Raw genomic sequence first — 15,280 nt, 5'->3', positions numbered from 1 at the left:
CAAAAGCTATAATGAAAAAATTAAATTTTCTGCGAGGTTGTACTGAAGAACACATAAGGACAAAGGGAAAAATTACATTCAGAAATACAAGAAGATGGCAAAAATGCAGGCTGATCTTCGTAAATTGAGAAACATTTTACGCATGTTTTACCAGGATCACGAAAAGTATTCAAAATTACAGATTAAAATTCTCTTTGAAAGAGCGGATGCTGTTGAAAAGTCGGCTAGAAATGCTTTGGCAAAGCTTCATAGTAATATCCAAAAGAAATGTTGTCAGTTTAATGAAAAGCTTCCAAGGTATGGACTGGCAACTGCGGAACAGTTTATAGATGCAATAGAAAATGTTCGACAACACAGTGAATATACGGAGGCGTACTTCTTAGAAAATTCGTATATTCATTTTGGAAGGAGTAATTGCAGTTTATGTAGCAGCAATAAAAATATATATACAAGCATACCTATCAACAGCGAAGGAAAAGCAATGTTTTTCAATTATGGCGAAAACGAGCCTGTTAGGGTTATTAGTAAATGTGTTTGTAAGACTAATGATTTAGAACAAATTCCTGGAACACCGACTCAAGAAAAAAGCATTTCTAACTGTGTTTTAAACAGTTCTTTTAGTTCTACTGAATATTTGGCAAAAAATTCTCTGTGTAGTAGAACAAACTGTCCTGAAAAGTACGAGACAACTATTGAAAAATGCTCTGAATCTAGATCTGACAAGGAAATTATGATGGCTGAAGTCACCTATAACAATCTGAGTAAACATTCAAAACCGAAAATTGGGCAGCAGGTTACTTGGCAATGTCGCCCTGATATCTGCAAGCTCTATCCGATGGATATTGAATTATGTCAAATTCCTTTTGATATCCTTGAAAATAATATAGCATTAAAATTTTCAACTGACAAAGTGGTTAATTTCTACCTTGGCGGCTTGGATTATTGTGAAATCAATTACAGGGACACAAGAAAGCATGGGCATTCGTTATACTGTAGCCCAAATGAGGGATGTCAGAGCTATTTGCGTTCTCTAAGGGCACTAGCTCCACATTTTCCTGTCTTGTCCGGGTTGCAGCGGTAGCTAGCAACCTAGTAAGAGACGATCACGTCCAATGTTAAGAAATATAAAAACCCATAGTTCTTAAAAAAAGAGTCAGATCAAAACAAAAAGTACACCATTAGAACCGCCTTGTCCGAAACCCCTGCATAGTAAAATTTCTGTCCCTTGGCTTGAACAGCAAGGGAAATATATTGGCTTGAAAATCAAGAAAAGTGGCAGCTACTACAACATTCTGCCTAAACGGGATATTTTTTTCTTTTTTTCTTTTTTTCTTTTTTTGTATCCAGAGATAGCTTGGCACTAGAACATCGTAAAGGGTTGTTCAATAGCTCATTTTAAAGGAAATTAATTGGGTTAAAAATCTATAGTAACTAAAATAAATTATTTCTAAAAGAGAATAAATTTTTCCACCAAAAACTGCATTTTGATGTCTTTTCACACTGCAGTCTTTCAAATATAATCGTATACCAGCGGTAAGAATTGAACCCATGCCTCTAAAGAGACTGGTGGCTAATTTATAATAAAGAACGACCTCCTGCATCTACTAAATTTTATAGGCCACTTAACAATAGTGTAGGCTAGCACAGTTATATTTAAGGCCAATATATTAAAATTTTCCATTAAAAGACGATTACATTAAAGAACGAACTTTAGTCCACAGTTTATATTAAAGGACGATCATTAGAAAAGCACACCATTGCATATATTGGACTGAGTTAATTTTTCAGTTTAAAATCGCTGAAGTTATTATGTAAACTGCAAAAATATTTATGATATCTGAGCAATATTATAGTAAAGAACGAACTCTTGCCCTTAGTTACCTATGTCTTGTCAAATTAGCTAATTAATTTCACCTGATTTTGTTTTAAAAATAATTCCCACACCGGGATTCCAACCCAAGCCAATTGGTTGAAAGCCAACTATCCTAAACCACTAGACCATATGAGATATGTGTAAAAAGCTAATTAATTGTTTTATGATATTATTACAAAAGCACGTATTTTCCAGTGCCCAGCAATCTGAATACGGGATATTATCCGGGTTGCAGCGGTAGCTAGCAACCTAGTAAGAGACGATCCGGGTCACGTCCAATGTTAAGAAATATAAAAACCCATAGTTCTTAAAAAAAGAGTCAGATCAAAACAAAAAGTACACCATTAGAACCGCCTTGTCCGAAACCCCTGCATAGTAAAATTTCTGTCCCTTGGCTTGAACAGCAAGGGAAATATATTGGCTTGAAAATCAAGAAAAGTGGCAGCTACTACAACATTCTGCCTAAACGGGATATTTTTTTCTTTTTTTCTCTTTTTTTGTATCCAGAGATAGCTTGGCACTGGAACATCGTAGAGGGTTGTTCAATAGCTCATTTTAAAGGAAATTAATTGGGTTAAAAATCTATAGTAACTAAAATAAATTATTTCTAAAAGAGAATAAATTTTTCCACCAAAAACAGCATTTTGATGTCTTTTCACACTGCAGTCTTTCAAATATAATCGTATACCAGCGGTAAGAATTTTACATTAAAGAACGATGTTCAGTCCATAGTAACTGAAGTGTTATTAGGAACCATTATATAGATGAGGCTTACAGTACTCAAAGGTTACTGTTTACAAAGTGTTGAAAAGATATTAAGACTATAATTGGAAAACCACACCATTGCATACATTAGAATTAGTTAGCCACTTGATTGTTTGAGGTTTGTCTCTTGCTATTTCAAAGAAGAAAAAGCCATAGGCTTTTTCCTGTTTGTAACAAGGTTATTATTTTTACACTGAAACCTAGTAAAGAACATTTACATAAAAAATGGATGTCTGCCAAGAAGATCTAATGTAGTACTAATTAATAGAAGTTTTAATTAGACTTTAAATAGATAAATGTGTAAAATTTGTCTTTGGCAGGATTTGAACCTGCAGCCTTGGGAGTATATTATAAGGAGATGTCATTACTCCTTGTATTATAAAGTCAGAGTCATGACACATTAACCGTTGCATCTCAAGTAACTTCATAATATAGCGTTTTTCTATTTACGTCATACTTCTAATGAAACTATGACGACATTGATTATCTAGTATATGAAAATGCAGTTTTCAGTAAAATATTGATTTTGTTTAAATTTTTTTTTTTTATTGCAAAAGCACGTATTTTCCAGTGCCCAGCAATCTGAATACGGGAAAAAAGAGAAAAAAAGATGCCTTCGATCCAGAATATCGTAGTTCCAGCAAAACGGACTTCATTCCCACAAAAAATTATTACAATATATTTTATAATAAAGAACGACCTCTTGCCTATACTAAATTTTATACGCCACTTAATTATAGTATAGGTTAGTACTTCAACAGATAGCATGGCACTGGAACATCGTAGAGAGTTGTTCAATGGCTCATTTTAAAGGAAATTAATGGGGTTAAAAACCTTTTGTAATTAAAACAAATTATTTTTATTACATTAAGAAATTTTAATTATGTTCCTTAAGAAATCATCATAAGTAAAAATTTCCCAAACAGAAATTGAACTCAAGCCTACTGGGTGAGAGCTATCCGGGTTGCAGCGGTAGCTAGCAACCTAGTAAGAGACGATCACGTCCAATGTTAAGAAATATAAAAACCCATAGCTCCTAAAAAAGGAGTCAGATCAAAACAAAAAGTACACCATTAGAACCGCCTTGTCCGAAACCCCTGTATAGGAAACTTTCTGTCCCTTGGCTTGAACAGCAAGGGAAATATATTGGCTTGAAAATCAAGAAAATTGACTTTAACCACGTTATTCTCCCGAAAAGGGATATTTTTTTCTTTTTTTTTGTATCCAGAGATAGCTTGGCACTGGAACATCGTAGAGGGTTGTTCAATAGCTCATTTTAAAGGAAATTAATTGGGTTAAAAATCTATAGTAACTAAAATAAATTATTTCTAAAAGAGAATAAATTTTTCCAATAAATATAATAAAGAACGACCTCTTGCCTATACTAAATTTTATACGCCACTTAATTGTAGTATAGGTTAGTAATTCAACAGATAGCTTGACACTGGAAAATCATAGAGAGTTGCTCAATGGCTCATTTTAATTTACAGTAAAGAACAATCTCTCACCCATAGTAACTGATATACGACTGTAATCGGAGATTATAATAAAGAACGACCTCTTGCCTCTACTAAATTTTATACGCCACTTATTTATAATATAGGTTAGTAATTCAACAGATATCTTGGCACTGGAACATCGTAGAGAGTTGTTCATTGGCTCATTTTAAAGGAAATTATTGGGATTAAAAACCTCTTGTAATTAAAATTTATAGTAAAGAACGACATCTAGCCCATGTTAACTGAAAAGTAAATTGGGATTGTATAATTTTCATCAGTATCATGGCTGCAGAGATGATTGAAACCTACTAAAGAACAAACCATGGCAAACATTAGACTTAGTTACCTGCCTGACTCTTCGAAGTTCGTCTCTTATGATTCCAAATAAGAAAAAGCCATAGGATTTTTCTTGTTTGTGATTTTATTATAAAGAACGACACCTAGCCTATGTTAACTGAAACATAAATAGGGATTATGTAATTTCCATCAGTGTCATGGCTGTAGAGATGGCTGAATCCTAGTAAAGAACAATACATAAAAGATCAATGTCAGTCAAGAGGATCTAAAGTAGTTTATAGTAAAGAACGACAGTATCAACTGACATAATCTATTGACAAGATGACTTGAAGCAAATTTCTTTTAAAAGTTGCTTCTCTACGGTATGGCATACATGTAATAAAGAACGACCTCTTCCCTATACTAAATTATACAGGCCTCTTAACTATAGTATAGTCCGGGTTGCAGCGGTAGCTAGCAACCTAGTAAGAGACGATCACGTCCAATGTTAAGAAATATAAAAACCCATAGTTCCTAACAAAGGAGTCAGATCAAAACAAAAAGTACACCATTAGAACCGCCTTGTCTGAAACCCCTGTATAGTAAACTCTCTGTCCCTTGGCTTGAACAGCAAGGGAAATATTTTGGCTTGAAAATCAAGAAAAGTGGCAGCTACTACAACATTCTGCCTAAACGGGATATTTTTTTTCTTTTTTTTCTTTCTTTTCCACAGATAGCTTGGCAATGGAACACCGTAGAGAGTTGTTCAATGGCTCATTTTAATTACAGTAAAGAACGATCTCTCGCTCATAGTAACTGATATATGGTGGTTCCAGGAGTAGCTGCAAGCTATCCAGATTGCAGCGGTAACCGGGTTGCAGCGGCAGCTGTAACCCGGAGTTATATAAAGGCTCGTTCATCGAATTTAAGCTGAAACTAAGTAAAGGACAATTTTTCCCCCATATATTCACAGTGATATAATAAAGAACGAACTCTTGCCTATAATAATTTATATAGGCATATTAAACTAAAATCATCGACACAGGGAAAAAACTTAGACAAAAATCAAAGTGTTACTCCTGCAACCAAATTTCCATATAGGTATGTGTTGGAGGATCCCAGCCCGCCTCAACATACGAATCATACTATATAAGTCTAATATTTTTTCTTTTTTCTTTTGGAGGGGCGGGGGGACACAAGAAACGAAAAATATATGTTGCGTTTTTACTAGTCGTCCGGGTTGCAGCGGTAGCTAGCAACCTAGTAAGAGACGATCACGTCCAATGTTAAGAAATATAAAAACCCATAGTTCCTAACAAAGGAGTCAGATCAAAACAAAAAGCACACCATTATATAATAAAGATCAAACTCTTCCCTGTACTAACTTGCATACGCAACTTCACTATATTTAAGATTACAGTTTTTCCTGTTTGTATTTATAGTTAAAGTACGAACTCAAGTCCAAAGAAACTGAACACTGTGGTTCATTCATATTATCTTCATTATTTTAGCTAAAATGTAAATAAACAAGTTTCTTTTTTAAATTGAAAAGATAGTGCTTTCTATTCAACATATTAAAAGTTCTCTCCGACGGGGAATCGAACCCCCTTCACCCAGGTAACAAGTGGGCATACTTACCATTAGACTATCGAAGACTTGTAAAATAAAAGTTACATATAAGATATGATAATAATTTTTTAATCCGGGTTACATAAAGGCTCGATCATCGAATTTTTACATTAAAGAATGCACTTTAGTCCATAGTTTATATTAAAGGACGATCATTAGAAATTACATAAAGGACCGATATAACTTATCAAAAATGGTGTTTGTCAATTATTATTAGAGTAAAGAACATCCGGGGTGCAGCAGTAGCTAGCAACCTAGTAAGAAACGATCACGTCCAATGTTAAGAAATATAAAAATTCATAAGTCCTAAAAAAAAATATAATAAAGAAACTAAAGAAAATTAAACAAGATCTGTCCTTATATCGCAAAAAAATATTAAAAAGCCTGTCAGATGAGAAAAACTCCTGTCCTCATTCTAGTGTCATGGAATCTACCACCTTGGATAGGAATGCACATTTTGACACAGTATTGCAACAGCCGAAATTGAATGTGAAGGATCCGGGTTGCAGCGGTAGCTAGCAACCTAGTAAGACGATCAAGTCCAATGATAAGAAATATAAAAACCCCTAACTCCTGAGAAAAGAGTCAGATCAAAACAAAAATTATAGTAAAGAATGAACTCTTGCCTATAATAGATTAGATACTCATTTTAATTATAGCTAATGATATAATAATGACACGGTTCTATTGATAGCTGATTTACAAATTAAAAGAAAAGGGCCCCGGCTGGATTTGAACCATATTCCTTTCGGTTAACGGCCGGTCGTGCTAGCCACTTGGACTATGACGTCATCATTTAAAGTTGTCAAATTAACAATATGATAGATAAATCACCATTAGAACTGCTTTGTCCGAAACCCCTGTATAGTAAACTTTCTGTCCCTTGGCTTGAACAGCAAGGGAAATATATTGGCTTGAAAATCAAGAAAAGTGGCAGCTACTACAAAATTCTGCCTAAACGGGATATTTTTACATTAAAAGACGATCACTGGAATAACAAGCAATTGCATTCATTGGAATTAGTTAGCTACTTGATTGTTTTAGGTTCGTCTCTTACTATTTCAAAGAAGAAAAAGCCGTAGGCTTTTTCCTGTTTGTAATCAGTTTATTATCCAGGTTGCAGCGGTAGCTAGCAACTTACATAAAGGACCGATATAGTTCATCGTAAATGGTGTTTGTCAATTAGGTTTTTTTTATATTATCCGGGTTGCAGTGGTAGCTAGTAATTATAATCAAGAATGACATCTAGCCCATGTTAACTGAAATATAAATAGGAATTATGTAATTTTCATCGGTATCATGGCTGTAGAGATAGCTGAAACCTAGTAAAGAACGAACCATAGCACATATTAGACTAAGTTAGCTGCCTGACTCTCTAGAGTTCGTCTCTTACTATTCCAAAAAAGAAAAATCCATAAAATTTTTCCTGTTTGTTATCTGGGTTGCGGTGGTAGTTAGCAATTTAGTAAGAGAATTACAATAAAGAACGAACTCTAATTACATTTTGTAATCATGAAATATAAAATTTAGCAATATAAAATAATAATAAATAAGCATATATGACTTAATGAGCGACGTGACGTAAAAATTGAAAAAATCCATTTTTTTTTTATTTTAGTTTTCAGTTCAGAGTAGATAAAGTTATAAACTGTAAGAATATTTATGGTATCTGAGCTATAGTTTTAATTTTTTAATTTATCCGGGTTGCAGCGGTAGCTAGCAACCTAGTAAGAGACGATCACGTCCAATGTTAAGAAATATAAAAACCCATAGTTCCTAACAAAGGAGTCAGATCAAAACAAAAAGTATTCCATTAGAACCGCCTTGTCTGAAACCCCTGTATAGGAAACTTTCTGTCCCTTGGCTTGAACAGCAAGGGAAATATATTGGCTTGAAAATCAAGAAAATTGACTTTAACCACGTTATTCTCCCCAAACGGGATATTTTTTTCTGTTTTCTTTTTTTTTGTATCCAGAGATAGCTTGGCACTGGAACATCGTAGAGGGTTGTTCAATAGCTCATTTTAAAGGAAATTAATTGGGTTAAAAATCTATAGTAACTAAAATAAATTATTTCTAAAAGAGAATAAATTTTTCCACCAAAAACTGCATTTTCGATGTCTTTTCATACTGCAGTCTTTCAAACATAATCGTATACCAGCGGTAAGATTTGAACCCACGCCTCCGAAGAGACTGGTGGCTAACACCAGTGCCTTGGATCACTCGGCCAGGCTGCCTCTCATAAATAAATATATATGTGAATTTGGGTTGCAGCAGTAGCTAGCAACCTAGTAAGAGACGATCAGTCCAATGCTAAGAAATATAACAAAAGTCCTAAAAATAGAGTCAGATCAAAACAAAAGTACATCATTAGAATTACCTTGTCTGAAACCCTACTAGATAAATAATTTTATAATAAAGAACCAACTTTTGCCTATACTAAATTGTATAGGCAACTTAACTATAGTTAAGGTTACAGTATTTATATTGTAACAAAAGCAAAATGTATGAGCGAAACTGCATAACTTTGTAAACTGCAAAAATATTTAGGATATTTAGTAAAAATTTCACTTCATGAAAAGAAATTAGATACAATCCTAAAAATGTTTAAATGAGTTTTATTTCATTACATTAAGGAACAAACCGTAACCCATAGTAACTGAAGTGCAACTTTCTTTTGCACTTGGCGGCGTGCAAACTTAAAACTACTAGTTTTAACAGTATTTTACCTCTCAACGAATAAACAAAAAAATCAAAATTTTGTATTTATAATATCTTCAAGTATGGAGACTGTTTTTTTTATGTGTTTATTTTTTATTTTTTTAATGATCCTCTATTCTAGATGTAATCCATAGTTTAAGGAAGGGCTGTATCTAGGATTTTTATTCGTGGGGGAGGGGGGTTACAAAAAACTATAAAAACACATTAAAAATGTGTTTATATGTATTTTTGTTACGTTTCTACGAGTCGGACTAACGTTACGGTGGAAGGGGGTTCAAACTCCTTAACTCTCCATGAATACAGCCTTGGTTTTTGGGCATTTATTTTTTCAAATTTGAAGTTGAAAGACAATTAATTGTTTGGTGCTAAAATCTAATAAAAATTAATGAAAATTACCGTCCTTCTTTTTTTCATTTTGTTTCTACGTTGGACCAAAGTTTCTTTTTCTATTTTTATGTTGAGCAGTATCCGAACTCAGATCTGTAACCTGCTTCAAATACAATGTAAGGTAATTTAAGGTAAAATGGTTTGGCTTCTGGTTGGCTCAATGATTGTAATGGGGGTTCAATCGTGGGGTCGCTCTTCAGAAATCATACACACCAATTGGCGTGTTCCAAGCGTGGCGGAACTGTGTGGCACACGTAGCGTTCTTAGATGCACACCAGGTGACGGGAAGTCAGTATCCCCTTGGGTTCAGTTTGACTGAAGGAGTTCAAGGTCAATAATTTCTTTTTACGAGACATGTGACTTAAATGGTTTTTGCTTAATATTGCGGATTATATATTGTCAGAGTTCGGCTTGTACATTTTTTTGGTTCAAATATAATGATTATTTGAACTAATGTGGCATCTATTCTTTCTAGATAATTGTAGCTGTCGAGTTATTTGTGATCAGTGTGGGAAGTCCTTCAAACGCACGCCTGAATTAAACCGTCACAAAGCTAGTAGTTGCGGGGGACCCAAGCAAACTCATAAATGTCCGTTGTGTAATAAAGTCTATTCAAGGAAGGATACTCAGCTAAAACATATGAAGAGAGATCATCCTGAGTATTTTTAACTACATTTTTCAATTGTAATGGTGACTGTTGTAGTGAATAAACGTTCCTTGTGTATTATTCTGATTTTTGAAATAAACAAGATTTGTTTGGAAACTGTTTTGCAAGTATAAAAATTAAGATGAGATGGTGTTAGCAGCAGCTGTCTCACATCTTCTTTTTGCTATACCTTTAATATTTGGTGTGCGAAAACGTAAAACTTGAAACAAGCGTGGCATATATTTTGCTGAAATGTTGCATATCCGTACGCATATCCTGTACGCCTAATGAATGAATTACTTGAACATACCGATTTCAAGCTTGAAAATCCAAAGGTAAGATAATTCTTAGCTCTATTCTCAATGTATTAAATAATTCAGATAACCCGAAAAAAAGTAAATTTGATGGCGGGAGGGTCTGTATTATGTTGTTTATGTGTCGAGTATTCAACCAGTCTTATATTCAGAACGTACCAGACAGCCGCCAAGTGCAAACGAAGCCAAGTGCAAACGTCAAGTGCAAACTAAGTACATCATTAGAACTACCTTTTCTGAAATCCTACTAGATAAATAATGAATGTCATCATAGTTTTATATTAGAGCTATGACGTGAATAGAAAAACACGAAATTATATTGTTGTTTCTGAAGACGTCATGAAATAATACCATTGCGCCATGACGTTTTGAAATAAAATCATTACGCCGTGACGTCATAATTACTATATAAGAAACGTCAAAACTGTAAATGGTCTCATTCGTGAATACATAATTACAGTAAAGAACGATCTCTCTCCCATAGTAACTGATACTTTACATTAAAAGACAATCATTGGAATAAAAAGTTATTGCATGTATTGGACTTAGTTAGCTACTTGATCGTTTGAGGTTCGTCTCTTACTATTTCAAAGAAGAAAAAGCCTTAGGCTTTTTCTTGTTTGTAATATTTTCCTGTTTGTTATCAGGGTTAAAGCGGTATCCAGGTTGCAGTGGTAGCTAGCAGCCTAGTAAGTGACGATCACGTCCAATGCTAAGAAATGAAAAAAAAAACATAGCTCCTAAAAAAGGAGTCAAACCAAAACAAAAAGTACACCATTAGAACTGCCTTGTTCGAAACCCTTTGTATAGGAAACTTTCTGTCATTTGGCTTGAACAGCAAGGGAAATATATTGGCTTGAAAATCAAGAAAATTGACTTTAACCACGTTATTCGCCACAAACGGCATATTTTTTGTGTTTCTTTTCCACTGATAGATTGGCACTGGAACATCGTAGAGAGTTCTTCAATAGCTCATTTTAAAGGAAATTAATTGGGTTAAAAATCTTTAGTAACTAAAATAAATTATTTCTAAAAGAGAATAAATTTTCCACCAAAAACTGCATTTTTTATGTCTTTTCAGGCTGCAGTCTTTTCAAAGATATTTGATTTATGTTTCCGGGTTGCAGCGGTAGCTAGCAACCTAGTAAGAGACGATCACGTCCAATGTTAAGAAATATAAAAACCCATAGTTCCTAAAAAAGTATAAGTTAAAAAGCAGTCTGATAAGACATCAGAAGTTGGAATGCCAGGGCCCTACCTTTTCATGTGACTTTTGCCCAAGACGTTTTTCTTATCCATATACATTAAAGAGACATCGTGAGCGAGTGCATAAAGTGAAGGAAAAAATGATCACCCAAAGTTCAGATCTTCCCGGCGAAACACATGTCCCAGACCTTGAATGATGGCTTTTTTGTACATGTTTTAATCATTGAAATATCGTATTAAAAGTATAACCTAGCAAAGACAGAGGACACTCGATTTAAAGCCCTTAGGTTTATGAGAAATTGCGATGCATGTTTTTTGTCTCGTTTATTGCTGATGCTAAAGCAACTTCGAAAGTGTAATAGATACACATAAGTCTGTCCTAGGGGGTGGGGTAGATGGAAAGGATTCTTCCTGGGCGTGTCAAAAATACAGAACCAGTTTATTTATAGGTCACAATCTTTTGAGGTTGTGTATATGTTAATTCTCCCCTATCCCACTAAATTGTAGTTTCCGTGTATTGAAGCATTTAGCTTGGAAGTGGGAAAGGAATTTAGATATCCAAGAACAAAACAAGATTATCTCTAGTTACGTCATTATATTTACACTAGAGCTGTTACTCTGTATATACTAAATGTTTATATATATATATATATATATATATATATATATATATATATATATATATATATATATATATATATATATATATATATATAAAGACTTCGGCATCAATCAAATAGATGTAGTGTCATTCTAAGTCAGTTAAAGTGATTGTTAAATGATGGTTCTATATTGTAGTGAAAATGCCAAGTTACCGTTTTGGTGTTTCCTATAGTAAGCGGCTTTGAAACATCAATACAAACCGAAGATTCAGCTAATATAATTACTGTGTTATGGAGAGAATCATATATAATCTTAACTTTGGATTTGAACGATTTCTTGAGTGAAAAGATGTCTTTTTTGCCGCGTTCCCATACTTTTTAGGTAAAGAATCAGATTGTTATTCTACTGAAGAAATCCTACCCCAAACACCCAACTTTATGGCTATTGCCTAACAACCAATTATTAAATACAAGTTAAAATTTCGAGATATGGAAATGTGGATATCTATACTTATCAATATGTTAGTTGTGTTAAAAAGTTTCATGGCAGGTTGAATACCATGTTAGATCGCACGTGTTCGGACCCGATATTTCAATTTTTCCTTGTTAGGATATGATCGCTCCCTACCCAAGTAAACACAAGTCCCTGCTTCTGTTCTTATCTATATATTTGAGTGTTTATCGAATCCCTGTTTATGTAAGGCATGTCTTGAATCCAGTTTATTTTAATAAATGGTTAATTTTTCTTATTTTCGTCTATGCTAGTCTGTCCTGTAGCTACTTTAAGTCTTGCGAATTCATCACCTGATTCGGCTCGTTTGTAATTCTGCGGCTTTCGAGATCCAGGCCAACCATTGATAAAGAAAACAGATTTGAATATTATATTGAGCCTACCAATCGATGCTGAACACCTGTGACGTTCAATTAGTTGTTTTGTTTCTAGCTTTGGTTAAACCATGTTACTCGTACTATTAAAACCTACTTATTCTTTTGGTATGGTTTGGTCATACTTACGAAGGCAGTTAGGCTTGTAGAACCTCAGAATTGAGCGACGCTCTCAACATGTGGTCCAAAAATCAATTTTCTTAAATTTATAACGGAATAAATACATGATGACCGATTTATTATGTCTACGGTAAAACTTTCGGTGCTGGTGCATTATGCGGGCTCCGCTAAAGATGTCAAGTTTGGTTAATGTTAATGAAATAAAATAGGATGAATATATAAGTTTATCACTAAAATAAAATAGGATGAAAATATAATAGTTTAGAAATAAATTTGGGCTATATATTTGCACATTAGGGGTGGGGGGTAAGGCATAGAATATATTAAATACGTAGCCTAACCTAATCTAGGTACCTTCCCCCCTAAACCTAAGAAAACAATCGTCTAAATATTATAACTCATTGAGAAACCACGGCTTTGCAATCATTTATCTATAGCGATCTCTTGTCCGTTTGACGGGTTTTGTCGGGTGACTGTAGCATATCCCGTTTGACATTCCACATACAGTATATAGCGGTGCCCGCATAATGCACTAGTTCCAAACGTTCCTGTCTGTTCTGTTGGAATATGAATGAATCTGTGAAAATTTAAATTTGCTTAATAAAACAAACCGGTCTATTTATTTACCAAGATATTGACAGTGATAGTTAGATGGTTTCCAAAACTGTACCCCCCCCCCCTTCCTTGTGCTTTAACTTTACAAGATAATTTACTTCAGCCTTGGGGTCAACTAATAAGACCCTATAGTGGCTATTTTTTGCTGAAATTTCCTATTTTAAGGGACTATGGGCTTTTAGGCGATTATTAAGCTAGGTTCACGGATAAGAAGTTGAAAAACTTCAAACGTATCGTGTAAAATTAAATGCCATAATGGAATCAGAATTGTAAGCAACTTCTCAGTTTAGGGGTATTGAAGGATGTGCATATTTCCTATTGCTATTCTTTTTCATTAATTTATGACTGATAAATGGTGATTTTTTACTGGCTAAGGAGGAATGTTATACATGTTTATACAAAATCCTTAGGAATGTAAACTTGTTTCGAATTGATGGGTTATTTTTAGCTGGCCAATCATTTTAAGTATTTTGCTAGGAAATGAATATGAAGCCACTATCAGGCTTTCACTTGGTGTTCAAAAGATCTCATTGGTGTGTGTAGTCTTCGTTAAATAAGTAGCTCATTTTCAGGGGAGAAAAGGCAAGGGTGTATTGTTAGCATATCGTTGCTAATTAAATTTTGTTTAAGAACCTTCGTATGTAACGCGTAAGGAATTTTTCCAAGATTTAATTGGTTTTTAGACGAACGTACTGAAAGCATGTTATTTTGCAATTGGGTTAAGGAGGGTGATAGATCTAATGTCAATGCAAATTACTTAACGATAAAATTTGTGAACAGATTCTGAAAAAATCAAACTATTGCAGGTCAGAGAATGGTAGACCGCCCGATGTTTTACCTCTGCGTTGTCTGTGGCAAGAAGTACAAGCATATGCGGTCACTAAGGCAACACTCGCAATACGAATGTAGTGGGACGAAAAGGTTCACCTGTGAATTTTGCCAATCTTCGTTTTCTAAGAGGTCAAGTTTGAATCGTCACATTAAGAAGGCCAGTTTCTGTTCTCTAAAAACCATCTTGTGATAAGTCTTGACAACCTTGTAATTCTTTTTCTTTTATGTAGATCTGACAATAAAGGGATTGTATGCTCAGTTGCAGATGTAAATCTTCTTATTTAGTACTTTAGGAATTTCGGACTCATTTTTGAAAACTTTGTTCTTAGCGATTTGGTTTCCCCATAAAAAATTTTATAGCTTCTATTTTGGCATGTCCTTTTGTTCTTCACTTGTCTCATACAGACTTAAGTTCTTCCTTCGAAATGTAGGCAGTGGCCAAGTTAATTCTTTGATCCTTTGTTTGTCTGGGGTCGGTCATTTTAGCAACGCCCGTGACAGTTTGATTTCTTTCTATTTTTATTTCCATCATGCTTCAAGAAATTTTGTTTTTCATCTTGCATTGCCCTCAATTTTGGAATCTGACAAGTATGTTCTCCTTCTAGGAGGAGGACCCTGGAAGTGTGGTAAATGTTCGAAGGAGTACATGATGAAGCCATCGCTTCGACGTCATGAGAAATACCTATGTGGAGGTCGGAAATCCTTCGTCTGTCCGGTATGCTTTGTCGGCCTTGCCGAGAAGCGAAACTTATTACGACATATGGAAAGACGTCATAATTTAGGTGTCCAATGATTAGAATTGTAAATTGTTTCTAACTAATGTCGGCTTTAGCTTAAAAAATAAAACAATTTTGGTTAACGTGTTCACAGAATAACCTCGGTTAGGTTTTTGTTTTAATTACTACCAATTCC

At 34.3% G+C, this 15,280-nt stretch overlaps 2 protein-coding genes across 3 annotated transcripts in view; both read left to right on the top strand.

The window, feature by feature from the left end:
* Positions 1-9,912, top strand: part of LOC148945564 (longitudinals lacking protein-like) — a 42,012-nt gene extending 32,100 nt beyond the window's left edge. The window contains exon 2 of the mRNA XM_089098713.1: positions 9,625-9,912. Within this exon, the coding sequence (XP_088954839.1) occupies positions 9,625-9,690 (66 nt within the window). The 3' untranslated portion in view covers positions 9,691-9,912. The remainder of the gene's footprint in view (positions 1-9,624) is intronic.
* The window catches only part of LOC148945563 (uncharacterized), a 230,751-nt gene that overhangs the window by 199,101 nt on the left and 16,370 nt on the right, over positions 1-15,280 (top strand). The gene's annotated exons all lie outside the window — the stretch shown is intronic.

Source organism: Artemia sp. Qi Xiang Cuo, chromosome 13, assembly GCF_049724085.1.
Source record: "Artemia sp. Qi Xiang Cuo chromosome 13, ASM4972408v1, whole genome shotgun sequence".
Taxonomy (NCBI): domain Eukaryota; kingdom Metazoa; phylum Arthropoda; class Branchiopoda; order Anostraca; family Artemiidae; genus Artemia; species Artemia sp. Qi Xiang Cuo.
The sequence above is the reverse complement of the archived record's forward strand: the minus strand, read 5'-3'. Positions and strand labels throughout refer to the sequence as shown.